General features: G+C 44.9%; 1 protein-coding gene across 2 annotated transcripts in view; it reads left to right on the top strand.

The window, feature by feature from the left end:
• pde4ba (phosphodiesterase 4B, cAMP-specific a) overlaps positions 1-15,057 on the top strand; it is a gene marked incomplete at its 5' end in the record, with an annotated part of 164,828 nt that extends 149,771 nt beyond the window's left edge. For both annotated transcript variants that reach the window (XM_005948780.2, XM_005948779.2), the window contains 8 exon segments: positions 6,268-6,361; positions 9,199-9,482; positions 9,566-9,730; positions 10,429-10,528; positions 10,626-10,780; positions 10,892-11,014; positions 11,142-11,324; positions 11,415-15,057. In XM_005948780.2, coding sequence (XP_005948842.2) covers positions 6,268-6,361; positions 9,199-9,482; positions 9,566-9,730; positions 10,429-10,528; positions 10,626-10,780; positions 10,892-11,014; positions 11,142-11,324; positions 11,415-11,864 — 1,554 coding nt within the window.
• Between the last annotated feature and the right edge of the window lie 877 nt (positions 15,058-15,934).

Genomic DNA, 15,934 nt, shown 5'->3' with positions numbered 1-15,934 from the left:
CGGACCAAACTTCAGTCAGGAGAACAACTGAGATAATCCATCCACAATACGAGGTTAGTCATTAATATACTGCAACAACATGGGAATAGAGCAGCTGCAGAGAATTCAACATTAATGAATCAATGTTACGGAAGTGGAGGAAGCAAGAAGAATGAGCTGAGTAAAGTTTGACTTATCTGACTGATTTGTTTCACTTAATGCGCCTTGTGGTCTGAAAAATACGGTATGTGCATTAATTCATTAAGTGTTTTCTTGGTTATCAAACAAAGCTCAAGGAAAAATGAATCCCTATTCCTGAGCCTGAGATGATGACATCATCACCCCCCCAATACAAAATCCACAAACACCAAGCAGCAAATTACTGCATCTTAGAATGAATAATGAAACCTTGAAGAAATCTGATGGAGACGAGCACGTGTAAAGGGCTTTTTAAAGAGCCGGTCACCTGAGTAGATTTAACAGTGACAGCAAAGCTTCGGAGATGTGACTGCCAGCTGCAAGAGCGCTGAGCAGCAAGCAAGAGGAGCAGGGGGGGGAAAGGCTAGAGGCGGGACTACCCCAAGAGGGAGTGTGTATGTAGCAGAGGTCTAACACAGTCATTGCTCCACAGACACAGGGTGTGAGGTAGAGCCTGATCAGACCTCGCAGTCCCGAGTGAGTCACTAGAGCTGTGGCGTTTCCCAGCGTCAGAGAGCAGAGGCTTGGTCCTTTTACTCATGCTGTAGTCAGACTGAGACTGAGACACTTTAACGGACAGCAGCCCCACTCTACCCTGCACTTTACACACAGCAACATGGGCGCCTGTTGCTTTGACAAGAAAGAGAGGAAATTAGGGAAGCTGAACGGTTGGAGGAAGGTGAGTTTTGTTATTTTTATAATTTTATGCTGGTAGACACAGTTTGTAATCATTCGCCATTTGGTGAGATTTCCTGCCTTGCTTGGACTTAAAAGAACAGATGTTTTGTGGCTTGCTCAAGCTTTTTCTTGCACTGAATGCTATTGGATATATATATATATTTTAATATATTACATACACATTGCTTTTTCATACACATTGTGTACTTATATGCCCTTTGATCCTGGTGGAGTTTGGAGCGAATTTTAGCAGCATTTTATTTCAAGTCTGCACATGATTTCACTTTGGAAGCATGTTGGGAGTATTTATTGCTGCTTCAATTTACTGAAAAGTTTGTCCTTTGAATATTAATTTTCAACTCATGGTGGTCAAACCTGCCTTCTGCATTTGCCTCGGGGGTCTTTTACGCTTCCTTTGCTGCGTATTCCCAAATTGTTTCTGTCTGTGGAACTAGATAACCTTTACTCCCAGAGAATCAAACTCATGAGAGATTTATGGTGCTTCCAGATAATTAAGCGCAGATGTCGTTTTGTTCTTCCTGGCCAAATGCCAAAGCGATTTCTTTAGTTTGTAAGTGACCTATAAGTGACAATAACCGGTATTCACTGTAACTGCATAGTTACTGCTTATAAAAAGTTCAGCTTTGTCTGCTTTTAATGTCTCCAACTGCCTAAAATGAGGGAAGGAGCCACAGATTTAAATCACAGGAGGTCCAGCGGATGGAAAGGAGTGTATCTTAGCTGGGTACCAAAGACTTTTTTTTGACATAGGCCAAAACACTCAGGTTGTCTGACGAGAGAAGTAGCGGTGAAGTGCTCGTAGCTTGGGTGCACAGTGTCGAGAACGCATTTCTGCAATTCTTTATTTTGCCAGAAGTTAGGAGGAGAATTTAGAACAGACGATTTGAGCATTTCCTGTTTTTTTTTTTGCAGCGTGGTCTTTAACAGAGGGTTGCTTTCTGCTTTCGAAGCAGCCCCGACTCGAGCTGAGCATTGCAGCCTCGAGCCTAAAAATAGTGAAGCAAACTACATCTGAGGCTGTGATCACCAGGAGCGATTAGAATCAATCAGTCGGCTTAAAAGCGATTCTCCTTCCCATCCTTTTTTGCTCTTGAAACCTTCATTTTTCCCCCCCTCTATATTTTACTGTACGGGACCACAGATGCATGAATACACTCCATCTCTCACACACACGCGCACACAAGCATAAGCGAGTGAGTCAGAGGAAGTGAGAGGTAGTCAGGCCGTCTCTCAGAATTGTCTGTATCTCTAACCAACATACGCACAGTTCATACGTAGGTAAGTTTCCTGATCTTCTCCGAGTTATGTCACTACCCCTCCGCGCCGCTGTGCCGATTTTACAATCTGGCGTCACACGTTTGCTAAACTGAGGAGGTGATTAACCGCAAACGCTGCACGTTTGCTGGTAAAGGAGATGGTTGCACGAGTTATAATCAGCAACGCTGCATGCGTGCTGTGAATATGAGACTGTGTTGAGAAGCATAAAAATCACGATAATAAATAAAACTTGCAGCTCCTTCAAATCCTGAGTGACTTAAATCAAGAAATTGATTACTTTTAAAGTGTGTTTCGCACCTTCACAGAGGTGCAAAGATATTTACAGATTTAGCCATAAGTTGTAAATTCCAGTACCGACTGGGAGCCCAGTACTAAGTCAAGACTGACCAGAATGGGTGTAGTGCACCCACTAGTGGCTCAGAGACACAACTTCAGTCTGAACCACTTCAGGCGCAAATGGGTAACGAGACAAACTAGAAAATTTCAGCTGATTTCAGCAACACCAGAGAGTTGCAGTTCAGTCATCCTCTAAGCTGTGGTGCAAAAAGATCAGAACGATGAGGAGAAACAGTCAGAGAGTAACAGACACGATACCCTGAGGCTGCAGCGCCAGCTCAGATAATGGAAGCACGCTGATGTTGCGTAAGATCAGTCTCGTGTCAGAGGGAGACTCCGTGTCTGCCTTCCGGTCCACCTGTCCGCCTCGCCGCCCTGCACGGCGAGCTGTCCGATGGGATCACGTCTGAACGGAGGGGGCTCTGCACGAATGCCCCTCCCTCCACCTCTCATTGATGTACCACGGGCTCCATTCACCTTCCTTCCCTCTGTCAGAGCACCTCTCTGCTGAATCAACCCACCCACCGAAAGCAGGGAGAGAAGGGGAGGAGTAAGAGGTTAGAAGACAGAGATATGGAGCTTAAAGCGAGAGGAAGACGAGATAAAAGCAAAAATAATGGAAAATTTGTTGAAAAAACTGATTTAGATTATAATAAATGAAAGGAGCTAACTGGTGAAACGATATAATAAAGATTCCAGTGACGGAGAGATGTATCCACACATCTTTGGATGGGTTAATATCCCTCCAGTGTCATGATGTCAGTGGGAGATAAGGAGGCTTCCCTCATGAAAGAGCCAACTCCAAACACACACTGGCAGCGACACATTGAAACACACACACTTATAAAACATGTCAGCACTGACTGGGTTTAAATGCAGGTGACGGCGCTCGCAGGCTGCTGCGGAGCATGTGCGCACTTTTCTCGCAGCTTCTGGGGGAAGCACGGCACTTCGACACTGCATCCTGTTATTTCTGGTTTCTTTATATATTATGCAGTGAGCTATTATATAAAGAGCTGCCTCCTCCTTTTCTGTGTTTTTTTTTCTTCTCCTTGCATCCCACCTCCTCGCTTCTGGTTCTTTCCCTCATTGGCAGGATAATCCGGAAGGAATTCTCTCGGGAAAGCTTTCATCTCCCCCTCATCTTCCCGCACACACACATTAGGGCCGAGAGATTCTCTGGGAACCTCTGTTTACAGTTTCCTGTGGATTTGTTCTGAAGCGTGAGGGAGGCGTCGCAGCTGTCCTCAAGGTTTTCACACATAAGAGCCCAGTCGTGATTGACACATCTGGTGCTGCTGGTGTTACGCTCCGGTCAGGTGGGCCTGGCCTTGTACACCACAGCCAGTATCAACACCTGCTCTGAGGACAGCCCATCGATTCTGCCAGCGAAGCAGACAGACAGAGATTGATGACTGTGTTGGCTAGTGGAAGCCGAGAGAGAAATTGACATGTAAGCGGTGGAGAGTGAGGGATAGATGAAGCAGAGCGAGGGAATGGTGGTGGAGGCGAGGAGGAGGAGGCGACTTTCAGCCTGTGCATCAGTGGATGCGAGCAGTGGCGATGTGTGTGGTGAGTCCTCGTGACAGCTCAGCAGCTACAGCACATGTCTGCCTGGGAAGCAATAGGGGAAGCCTCTCTCCTTCGCCTCCCCTCTCCTCATTTAGAAAAAAAAAACAGCCTTACACTGGCTACCTAGTGCTGTTGCCATGGCGTTGGGGTGTTCTGGTAATTGGCGCACACGCAGTTACAGGCAGCGAGAGAAACCGTGGGCTTCGTGTCACCTAATTTGGGGAAGGAAGGACACAATTATCTTCCTTCTTCTCTAACCGTCTCACCTCCTGTGTCTTGGCTGTTAAAAATAGCCGTCCACAAACACCCTGTCAGCATCTAATATTATTATGGGGTGCGGATAATGAACAGGCTTATGAGTTCTCCACAATGGCTGCCGTGGCTACACGTCAGGAGACAACAGAAGACACAAAAGAGGGGGCGGGAGGGGATAATAGAGATAATGGCGATTAGAAATACCATCGCTGTACGTTCATATTCTTCAAAACGTGCTGCAGCATCCCTCTCGCTCTTCCCATTGTTTCACTCGTAGATGGGAGGCGCAGTTTCACAGCTTCATGACATTACAGGGCCTGGGAATGAAGGAGGACGGACATTACTTGCAGTGGTTTTGTAGATGAGAGAAAAAAGAGAGTTCATATTAAATGGATATTAAATATCAATCACTCACACACCCCTTTATAACTTTACATATACACCAATGCCAAGCTGTAGTTTGGGCTCCCCCCTTTCCCCCCCACTTTCTGTCAAATCATGTGTTCTGACTGGAGTGTGTTGCTGGGGCTGGCAGACTACAGCGAGGGCGAGAGGAGGGAGGGAGGGAGTGCTACAGCAGCGAGAGCAGCAAAGCGAGACAAATCCAGTAGAGGAACCCCCCCCTCTAGTCAGATGAACATCACTGCCTCACTCCCGCCTCCTCCTCCTCCCCTCTCCATCGCCGTTTTTCCCCTCCTCCCTTCCTCGCTTCTTCTCCATTATTCATCAGTGCGCAGACAGTCCCCAGCTCACGGCTCCAGCTGCTGCTGCTGCTCCAGCCGATCCATCGAGCCCGCTGGGTCTCCTCGCTTACAGCTCCTTCTTTCACGCACATCCGTCCATCCTCCCAGATTTCCATTCCCAAGCATGGAAACTCAGAGCTGGCCCTTTTCTGCTGCTGAGAGAGAGAGTGAGCCACCATCGAGCTGCTCTCTTAGCTGCTGAGAAGAAGAGAAACCCGAGAGGAGAGAAGAGAGGATTTTTTTTTCCCCCCCTGTTTTTGGGTGCTGGAGGAATCCTGATCATCTGCCTCTAATTTGCCCCCATCCTCCCTTTTTGGATTACAGTTCTGGCTTTGTGTAGGAACGAGAAAACGGGGTCCAAAATGCCTGAAGCCAATTACCTGCTGTCGGTGTCTTGGGGTTACATTAAGGTGTGTGGCGCTTATCTACGTAGCTTGTGGGGATACCGCGCTGGTCTCATTATAGCTCTCTGTGCTGTGCTGTTATTAGAAGCTAAAGATGGGTTTGGAACCGATCGGCTGCCTTTGTGGGCACGACGCGTGCACCCAAAGACATTTCCATCATTATTAGAGGGTTGTTGTCGATGGTGGTGGGGGATCCGACGGCTCGGGCTCCATCTTGAGCCCTCTGCAGAGCTGTGTGTCCGTGTGTGCACGCGCATGCAACAGCCTGTCATAAACAGCTGCTGCTGCAGTGTCTGGGTCTCTGTGTACTCTGTGCCTGTTTATCACAAGTGTTTTTTTAAATGTTTGAACCACCGTAGAACTGTTCGCAATGTGCAAATTACATGAAATTACGTGAAATGTTGGCAACAAGAGGAACGTCTCGAGCTGCGTGCAGATTTTCCTCTTGCATCACTGAAATTTTTGCACACTGATGCAGGGAAAATGGCTAAATGCCCCAAATATGCGACCCAGCGTAATAAAACTGTAAAGTGTTTGCTGCGGGTAATTTGAGGCTTATTAAAAAGTGGCAGCCTACTCACTGTTGACGCTAATAATTATCTGCATCTTAATTCATTTCAGGGAAAACTGAGAAAAAGCACAAATATCAAGTGACATTCTTGACCTGGCAGAATAAAACTGGGCACTTGTGAATTTTCCATGTAACCGTATATATCCTAATGTTTCCCAGATTTCCTCTCCAGTGGAAACTGACGACATTTCTCTCTCTCTCTCTTCCCCCTCCTCCTCTTTCTCTCTTGCAGTTCAAGAGAATGTTGAATCGGGAGTTGACGCACCTATCCGAGATGAGTCGGTCTGGGAACCAGGTTTCCGAATTCATCTCCAACACCTTCCTAGGTAAATGGAAGTCTTGTGTACACAAACTCAAAATCACGACCATGTTCATAAGTTAAACAAAAACAGCTACTGGACGTTTATGATCCATCTGAAGCCTCCACAAATCACGTTTATGACTTGTGTGTTTGGTCAGATATGCAACATTACAGCTCACAGAGCTCAATTTCTTTTCTTTCTTTGTGGAGGTTCGGTCTTTTGCATGATGTCGAGCTGTGCAAGTTGCTCTGGCTGGTTTCCTGTGGGGGCGTACCATAAAAAAACTGCGCCATTAAGCTTTGTGTCGACGTTTATGACATCTGACCGTTGAAACAGAACTGAAAAAAGTATTAATATTTAATTTCTCAAAATATTACGAGAATAAAAAAGGGTATTGACTGTAAAGAAGGCTTCGGAGTCTGAACTGGAACTGGATGCTGTCGGCGTGGGCTGCACGTCTGAGAATAGATGCGGACATCTAATTATGAATATTCAGCTTTAAAACCTTTCTGGTTTTGTTCTTGGCACCAAAGCACAAAAAGAAACCGTAATGCAACAAACGGCTCTAGAAACATCAATCAACAACCGATGAAACAAAACAGATTCAAAGTTGATTTTCAGGAAACCTGATAGGTCTACGGAAGAGTGCTCAATGCAGGATGCACAAAGCCAGAGAAATAAAGTAGAAGTAAATGATCTCATCCCAGATATACAGAGGGAGAAAGAAAAAAGCTGATATATTTCAGAGATAATGCTCATAAAGGTAGCCGAGATTATTCAGACACTCTGTTTCCGATCATTTGCCGTCCCCCGCTGGTATAGCGCTGTCAGTGGATCCCTCGCCCCCGTTTAGAGCGAGACGGGCTTTGAGAAGCAGCAAACGAGCGAGGGAGGGAGAGACCTCACTGCAGTGAAGGGAAAAAAATGGAGGTATAGAGGAACCCCCTTTGCTGGCAGGGAGATGAGCTCGGCAGATTGGGTGACTCATCCCCATCTTAATGCATCTTTGTCAGCAGGGACACCTTGTTGTCCCTCTCTCTCTCTGCCGATCCGAGAATCCACTCACCAACGACTTCGATAAGGAAATGAGGATTACCCTGCTGAAGGGGGCTGAAGAAGCAAAGGAGGAAAGAGAAAATATTAATCAGAAGAAAAGGAGTCAGCACAGCGGACCTGGATCGGTCCTTAGCTCACCAAAAGAACTGTTTTAATCCTTCCATCCACTAAGATTAACATCGCATCAGTAATGCACTTATTTCTGCTTTATCCTATTTTTGTTACTAAAAAAAACAGAGCATCATTCAGTCTCAGGGAAATTAAATTTTGATGCCATAGGCCTGGTAGATCCATCACAAGTCCCATCGTTTTGTGACAGACGACCTCATGCTTGGTAAAACGGTGCTCGTGGGGCACGATTCATCCCCCAGATAAATAAACATCTCAGACTTTTAGCGGGGACGATTTTAATCAAGGATTTCCAATTACGATTGCTTTCGGCACGGCAGCTCACGTGTGCCTTTAATTTATTTTTTGGGACCTTTTCCCAGCTGTCCTTGCATCATAAATCTGTCATAACTCCCTTTGATCAGCCAGCACACCCAACTTTGGGAAAATAGTCGTCTCCCAGGCTCCTCTTCCATCTTCCCCACCGAATCTCTCAGGGAAGAGCTTGTGGAGGAGGATGAAACGAGTTTGGCTGAAATCTAAGTGAACGTGGGAGGTGACAGAGGATTGGAAAGTGAGAGCGGAAGAAAAACAAGAGACAAAATAGCCGATTGGGATATTTATTTCATCTGCTGATTTGTTTGCATGTTTCGTACCAGCTAAGTTGAGAGAAAAGAGTGAGCTCAGTTTATCCATATTTCAGCTAACAGACACACATATATGTTATATACAGGCAACACGCAAACACTGCACAGCAGTGGTGACAATGACTTGTAATAAATTAGAGAGCAATACATTGCTCCTCCTTTTGTTTCCACGCAGCACATGTCTGAGTGTGCTTAATTGCCCGTTCTCAATTACCAGGCGAGAACTGAAGAGTGATCGAGGCGCGAGGAGAAGAAGGCAGAGAAATGTGAGGGAGAGCATGAGAGTGAAAGTGATTATTTGAATTACGCCTGGTAATTGAATAACCCTCCACGGGGGAAGGCTGATAGGCCAGCAATGAGCCGAGTCGAGGCTTGATAGACGAGCGCGCGGCGCGCACGCGTGCAGAATAGCCGGTCCCTGCAGGGTCTTATTCGGTTCCTCTGCGACTGCAGTAAACACGGCGGTGTAAGCTCATTACAGGAAAAAATCACTTCTATCGTGTTTATTTTTAGCACAGAGACTGGCGTGATGTCAGTGTTTATTTTTATTTTTTTGCCTTCCGATTCGTTTTATTTAGCCGCACAGGCTCGCTGATGTCATCAACTATTGAATCTGATAGAGCTGCAAAAAAACTCCAACAGTTTTGCCCGTGGCGAAGCCTCAGCTTTGAGTGTGTCAACGGGCTGACCTCCAAGAGTCACAGAGCGGGAGATGAGATTTGAGCCACCTGCTGTGAGGCTGGGATGGGGGGGCGGGGGCGCTGCAAGGGGGGTTGAGGGATGTGGATGAATGAACAGTGGGAGCTCTGAGAGAGAGACATGGATGACAGCGAGCATAAATAAGCAAACGACCGGAGGGACAGATGAATGAATGAGTGAGCGAATCAATAAACCCCCCGAGGAATTAACCTGCCACAGGTGCGTCTATATAGCGCACCTGGGTTCTCACATCCCAACCATCATACAAGACATCTTCACTGAACTGCTGAATAAGCCTCTTACCTTCTACTTGACCAAAATCCATCTTTTTTTTAATCCCCACTCACGTAGACAAACAAAATGAGGTGGAGATCCCATCGCCAACATCCAAGACACGGGAGAAGAAGAAGCAGCAGAAGCAGCAGCTGATGACACAGATTAGCGGGGTCAAGAAGGTCTCCCACGGGCCCTCGCTCTCGAGCAGCAGCATCGCACGCTTCGGGGTCAAGACTGATAAGGAGGAGCTGCTGTCCAAGGAGCTGGAGGACCTCAACAAGTGGGGCCTGAACATCTTCTCGGTTTCAGAGTTCTCCAACAACCGACCTCTCACCTGCATCATGTACGCCATCTTCCAGGTAAGGACTCCTCTACTACTTCCTACTACTTAAACGTTACCTTGGTTTCCTTCCTCATGTTCATCCCTGTATCCTTCTCCTAGGAGCGAGACCTTCTAAAGACATTTAAGATCCCGGCAGATACATTTGTGGCCTACATGATGACATTAGAAGATCACTACCATTCAGATGTGGCCTACCACAACAGCCTGCACGCTGCTGACGTAGCACAGTCCACACACATCCTCCTCTCAACTCCAGCCCTGGATGTAAGTCTTTCTGAAAGCGATGTCTTAAAGTCCGACTTGAACTCGAGGTTTGGTAATACCAATCACTAGCTGGCCTTACAGTAGCTCTCCACTTTGGTTGAGTTCGTCCGTTTTTGAATCAGGAGCCAGAATCTGCTGAAATAAGGGAAAACTAAATTAGGAGGGTGAGCACTTACATCACCTCGTGTGTCACTTTCCTGGATGGCTAAAGAGCTCCACGTCCTTCCGATGAATCATCTATATTTTCCCTTCTCCTCTTCTGAGAGAATCCCCCCTCTCACACGCCTTATTTGTTCAGATTTTCCGGTGGACACTTTCTAAAAGCTCTATTCAAGCTCGAGTAGCTGGTGAGATGCAGCCATGTCAACATGACCCAATCTGAAGATCCTGATTTACACTTCTAGGCTCTCCCCATCTGTCGTCATAGCAGCCAGCCGGCGGCGTATTATACTCTCACAATGGATCTTCACAAAAAAGGCAGACAGCCTATTAGCTAGCTTGTTGAGGAAATACTAATTCTCCGTCCTCATGTGACCTTGGCAGTGTGCCGTTTTTCTGTGAAGGCAGAGTGTGACAGAAACAACTGGATTTCTCCCACATTGCCACTCAGTGTCAGTGTCAAAGATTATCTGCTCTTTGCTTTCAGCTTCAATCTCGGGACATTGTTTAACACTGTTCCTTTCTGATTACTTTTACAGGCGGTCTTCACAGATCTCGAGATCCTGGCAGCCATCTTTGCTGCGGCTATCCATGACGTTGATCATCCCGGAGTATCCAACCAGTTTTTAATCAATACCAGTAAGTCTGAAACGCTTAAACAAAAAGTGTGCACTCATATGAGACGAAACAAAGCCATCGGAGCATGTTTAACCATCGGTTTTTAACCACTACGCAGACTCTGAGCTGGCTCTAATGTACAACGACGAGTCTGTGCTGGAGAACCATCATCTGGCTGTGGGATTCAAGCTGCTACAGGAAGACAACTGTGATATCTTCCAGAACCTCACAAAGAAGCAGCGTCAGTCCCTGCGCAAGATGGTTATCGACATGGTAGGAATTCCAGATTCTTGTTTCTTTACAATTATTTCACAGTAAAACTAAAAAAAAAAGAAACTTTCCAAAGCCAGATGCTGATCAAGTGTTTTTTCTTCTTTTGTTCAGGTTTTGGCCACTGACATGTCCAAACACATGAGTCTGCTGGCCGATCTGAAGACTATGGTAGAAACGAAAAAGGTGACGAGCTCCGGAGTGCTGCTGCTAGACAATTACACCGACAGGATACAGGTATGTGTGACGTCTGCCTGAGCAGTAATAATGGCACAAGTTTGTGCACGAGGGGCTCAGTCACGTCATCCATCTCTTTTTTGTAGTCTGTGTAGTGACACAGTCTTCAACTCTGTATGACTTCCAGGTGCTGCGTAACATGGTGCACTGCGCCGACTTGAGTAACCCCACTAAGTCCCTGGAGTTGTATCGTCAGTGGACTGATCGGATAATGGAGGAGTTCTTTCACCAAGGAGACAGAGAGAGGGAGCGGGGCATGGAGATCAGTCCGATGTGCGATAAACACACAGCCTCAGTGGAAAAGAGCCAGGTATGCAGAAACTGTATTAGCTATGATGGAGAGAATTCCCAGGAAAGCTTTAAAAGACACTGACTCCTAACACTCGTTTGTTTCTTTCAGGTGGGCTTCATAGACTACATCGTACACCCTCTGTGGGAGACCTGGGCCGACCTGGTCCACCCCGATGCTCAGGACATTCTGGACACGCTGGAGGACAACAGGAACTGGTACCAGAGCATGATTCCCCAAAGTCCCTCTCCGCCCTTCTACGACCAGAGCACACACGGACACAGCGGAGGCACCGGAGGGCCGGGGGGCGGGGAGAAATTTCAATTTGAGCTGACCTTAGAGGAGGAGGACTTGGACGGAATGGAAAAAGACGGCGACGCGGAGGAAGACGAAGAGGAGGAAGAGCTGGATGAGGAGGAGGAGGAGGAGGACAGTCTAGGAGATTCGCGTTCTCCTCCGCTGGACTATTTGGACGGTCAGGAGAATGACGAGGAAGGCATGATCGAGCCCACGACAGCTATAGAGATCGTGACGCACGAGGCTTCGCCCACAGACACATAGGGCTTCCAGCATCAGGTTCACTCGGTGATTTGAAAGGCGGGTGTTTTTTTTGGAAAAAGAGGGGAAAATCCTCTTGCTGTCCTTTTTAAAAAGCCCACAGAGGCAAGGGCTTAGTTTTGCCCGCGCAGTGGCATGTTGCACTTGGGTGTTTGAAGCCAGGCACGGACGGACGGTTTCAGCGAAGCGGCTTCAGAGTTCTCAGGAAATAATTCACGCGAACAATTGAGTCTTGATGGGAAAGCAAGACTGATGGTGGAACTTGAAGGATTTCAGCCAGTTTGGAAAATGGTTACTTTTCTTTTCTGGACTGGCATTAAATGGACATTGACACTACTGAGAGAAGTTTTGTACCTTGAGACTTTTTTACCGATACACGATATGATCTAGAAGTAGCATAGAGTGAGATCTACTGATGGAGACACATTTGTATAGCAAGAGGAAGTGTTTACTTTTTTCCTGTACCATTTGTCAAAGGACTTGTGTGCCTTTTTTACTATTGTCTTTATAATAGTTTTTTATTTATTGAACACTCTAGTATGTCTGTGAAATGTTTTTTTGTTTGTTTGTTTTGTTTCTTAACTGAATAGAGCAAATTTTCTTTGTATATTGAAAAAAGTCTTCCATGTATTGGGCAATAGAGATATCCAAACAAATGTCGACAAACAACTTTTGGACAAATTCATCTAAACGAGAAAACATTTCAGCACAAGTTCCTTCTTTACACGTGGAATTCAAATCCATGGTTCACGCCGCAGGTTTAGCTTCTTGCTTTCTGTATCACATGTCAGTCAATGAATGTCACAGTTGCACACAAATACAACACCTCTCGTTCTTGTTAAACAGCTTTTCTTTTAGTTTTTAATGGCCTGCAGACCATTGGACTTCCTGCTGTTTCAAACCAACACTCGACTTTTCATGCAAAATGCTAAATTCCTACATGATTCCTGCTGATCTTTCAGTGTAAACTGTTTGAGCTAGACACTTTTGTCTGTTCATTTTTGCAGTTATGTTGCTGTGAAACAGGCGTTACCCACGTTCAAGCCCTCATTGCCAGATAAAATACGCAGAAACCCGAGCAAACAGGCCCTTACGTCAAGCTGCTAAGATCTGCGATGAAAAGAAATCTGCTCAGGATAAAATGCGCAACAGCGATGAGTCTATTTTTAGCCCACAGGTATGCTACAGTGGTAATAATCCTGTTAGTTGAAATGGATTCTGACCACAGACCCGTCTGATGTAACACCCCCTCCCCACCCCGGCCTCTTTGCAATCAGGCCCAGACCAGATGATTAAAGGCGCTCTTGCAGCTGCCTGTCTGAAAGGCACTCTTCGACCCTCATCAGCGTCAGTATTCACATGGTTTACAAACCCCTCTAGGCTCCGCGGACACGACCTCAAAACAATCAGGCCAGCTATTTCTTCCTCACGCTAAAAAATCCCTGATGTTCTGCTCCTGCTCATTGACGTCAGTTGAATATTGTCCCTCCCTCTCTGCTGTATCAGGTTTCCAGGACAGTCAGGTTATGAGGATTTGGCACAGCTGGAACTGCTGGATTCAGCATGTAAGGCTATGCCTGTTTCCACAGAAGAAAGAAATTAACAAAAATAATAATAGGAATAATTAGGCGCTCTAGTTTAAAACAACCCCCAAAAATGTCTGATGGCTTGAAATGGTTTGCAGGCCATTAGACTTTGGCTCTCGTGGCTTCTGTAATCACGTCTTTTTCTCTTTTTTTTAATTAGTTTACTGATACTCAAAGGTACTTCAGCTGATTTCACATAAGCATGCTTAGTTTTGTGTATGGAGTATGTGAGTAAGTTTCATATGTATGCACAAGCGTTGATGTATGTATGTGTCTGGATGAGGTCTTAGCCTCATAAGGCCTTACCCCCATCACTCCAAACCTTTGTCTCTACTGTTTGTCGCTAGAAGCTCAAGTTGGTCCTTTTGCTGTTTATAACAGTGTATTTATTCTATACTTTAAGCCTGTAAATAAGAAATACTGGTTCAGTGTAAAATCTATTTTAATTTATATGCACTTGCATTACCTGGAAGTGGTGGTGTCTAATGTGTAGAAGACTCTTAATTAGAGCCTTTTTATATATGTATCATATATTGTTTTTATATATATAAATATATATAAATATATCTAAGTATATATTCGCACAATGTTTTGAGTGCCCAACAGAGCAGCAGCTAAAGAGACATATTGTTGTTGTTAGATGGAAACCTTGTATCTACGAAACAGCTTCTTTTTTTAATTTTCACATACAAGTTTAGATAAATTTTAATATCATGTCACAGACAAGAACATGGAAATTATTAATATTATGCATGAATATTAAACCAAAAATGTTGTCACTTTGTTTTTCTGTCTTGAATTTCATCTAAATCTGTTTTCCAAATATCAGAGTTCTGCTGAAATAGTCTGAATCCAAGAAAATACAACACATTAAACACATTTTTGACCAACTGCATTTCACTACAAGGTTTTCATCTGACATCAGCAATTTGGTAACCCAGAGGCAACATAGAGGACACGTTAAACTGCGTAGGCTTGGATGTAGGAGCTAGGAACATCTTAGCTTAGTCGGTGCTCGGTTTTAAAGTATGCTAATAGCTTAGCATATTAGCTTAGCTCCCCTCAGTGGCTCGTTACAACCTAAGCTTCTCCATCTGGCGTTTGAATGAAGATTGCTGATATACGAGGCCACATACAGGTTCGACTGACAAACACAAAGCGATTGCCTCCTTTTACACTTAATGCACTTCATGTAAAAGTAGATCTCATGGGGACGGTATTGTTAGCATGCTACAACACGCCCCGCACTAACATGAAACATTCTGAATTACCAACAAAAATGATCTTATGTAACTGATTGTGCTAATGTGTTTCTGACCAAACTTGTTAGCAGTTTTGAAATTCAAATTGTCAGTATTAACATTAACTATGTTCAAGCTTCTTCTTTTTTTGGTCCTAGTTGTGTCCAAATGGTTAGCCAGATTTAGCACTATCTGCATGAGAGATGGGTTTGTTTCTTTTATTGTCAATAATATGTTCAAGTCTGCCAGTTGTTGCAGGTGGGTTATTAAATGTTTCACACAATGTATGGTATTATATTGTATATTGTGTTCAAAAATAAATCTGAAATACTTTTTCTATGAAGTGATTAAAAGCAAAGCATGAATATATTCCTACTGTGTCTGCCGTTCTTCTCCCTTTGTGGCCTTGTTATTTTCACCATGGGTGTGAGCAACAAATTGGGTCACAGTCATGCTTCTGGTGGGTTTTCACGTGTTTGTCATGTTTCATTAGTCTGCCTCACAATAGAAGACTGTATTTACAGAGCACCTGGGTCCTGTTCTGTAAAAATAGCCTGTGTATGAAAGTGTACTAAGAATGGCCTAAAATCCCTGCTAGTGGCACCTGGAGGCCTGCGCTGCTCCTGACATTCAAGCTGACTAACAAGGAATGAATTTACACAATAGTGTCCTGTTCTCAATGTCTCACTTGCCTAAAAAAAAAAATCAAAGTCAACATCAGTGACAACTTTCTGATGCCAGGTAGTCAGAATAGGTGATCTGGAAGTCAATCAAGGAGCAAAGAAACAATCATTCTAACTGGAACACAACTGTGAAGATTTCCTACAAAAATTTTATGATAATCAGACAGCAGATGGTTAAAAAAAACAACTACTGCTGCCAATGAGACTGTTTCCAGTGAATGTGCGTAACTCTGTTAACATCCAAAATCTGAATCTATCTAGGATATGATATAGTCGGTTGGTGTGACGTCAGTGACTCTGCATTGAGTCCAACAGCTCGTGTGAGGCTAACTTATATTTGATGAGCCTGAGCAGCTATTCAAGTCCAACAAGAGACATAAAGACAAAGGGGTGAAATAAAAGAGTGCTCCTGTGTACTGGTGTCTGCCCCCAATTAACAGACTTCAACACTTGGTTGTAACTCTATATTTCAAACACATGATGTTGGCATGATTCTTTTCCGTGTTCCCTTTTTCTGATTGCCAAGTGTGGAGTGGCGACACTGCTGAACTTCCAAAGTTAAT

Source organism: Haplochromis burtoni, unplaced genomic scaffold, assembly GCF_018398535.1.
Source record: "Haplochromis burtoni strain Fernald_Lab_line unplaced genomic scaffold, NCSU_Asbu1 Contig_606, whole genome shotgun sequence".
Classification (NCBI taxonomy): domain Eukaryota; kingdom Metazoa; phylum Chordata; class Actinopteri; order Cichliformes; family Cichlidae; genus Haplochromis; species Haplochromis burtoni.
Note: the sequence above shows the minus strand (reverse complement) of the source record. Positions and strands in the feature narration are given on the sequence as shown.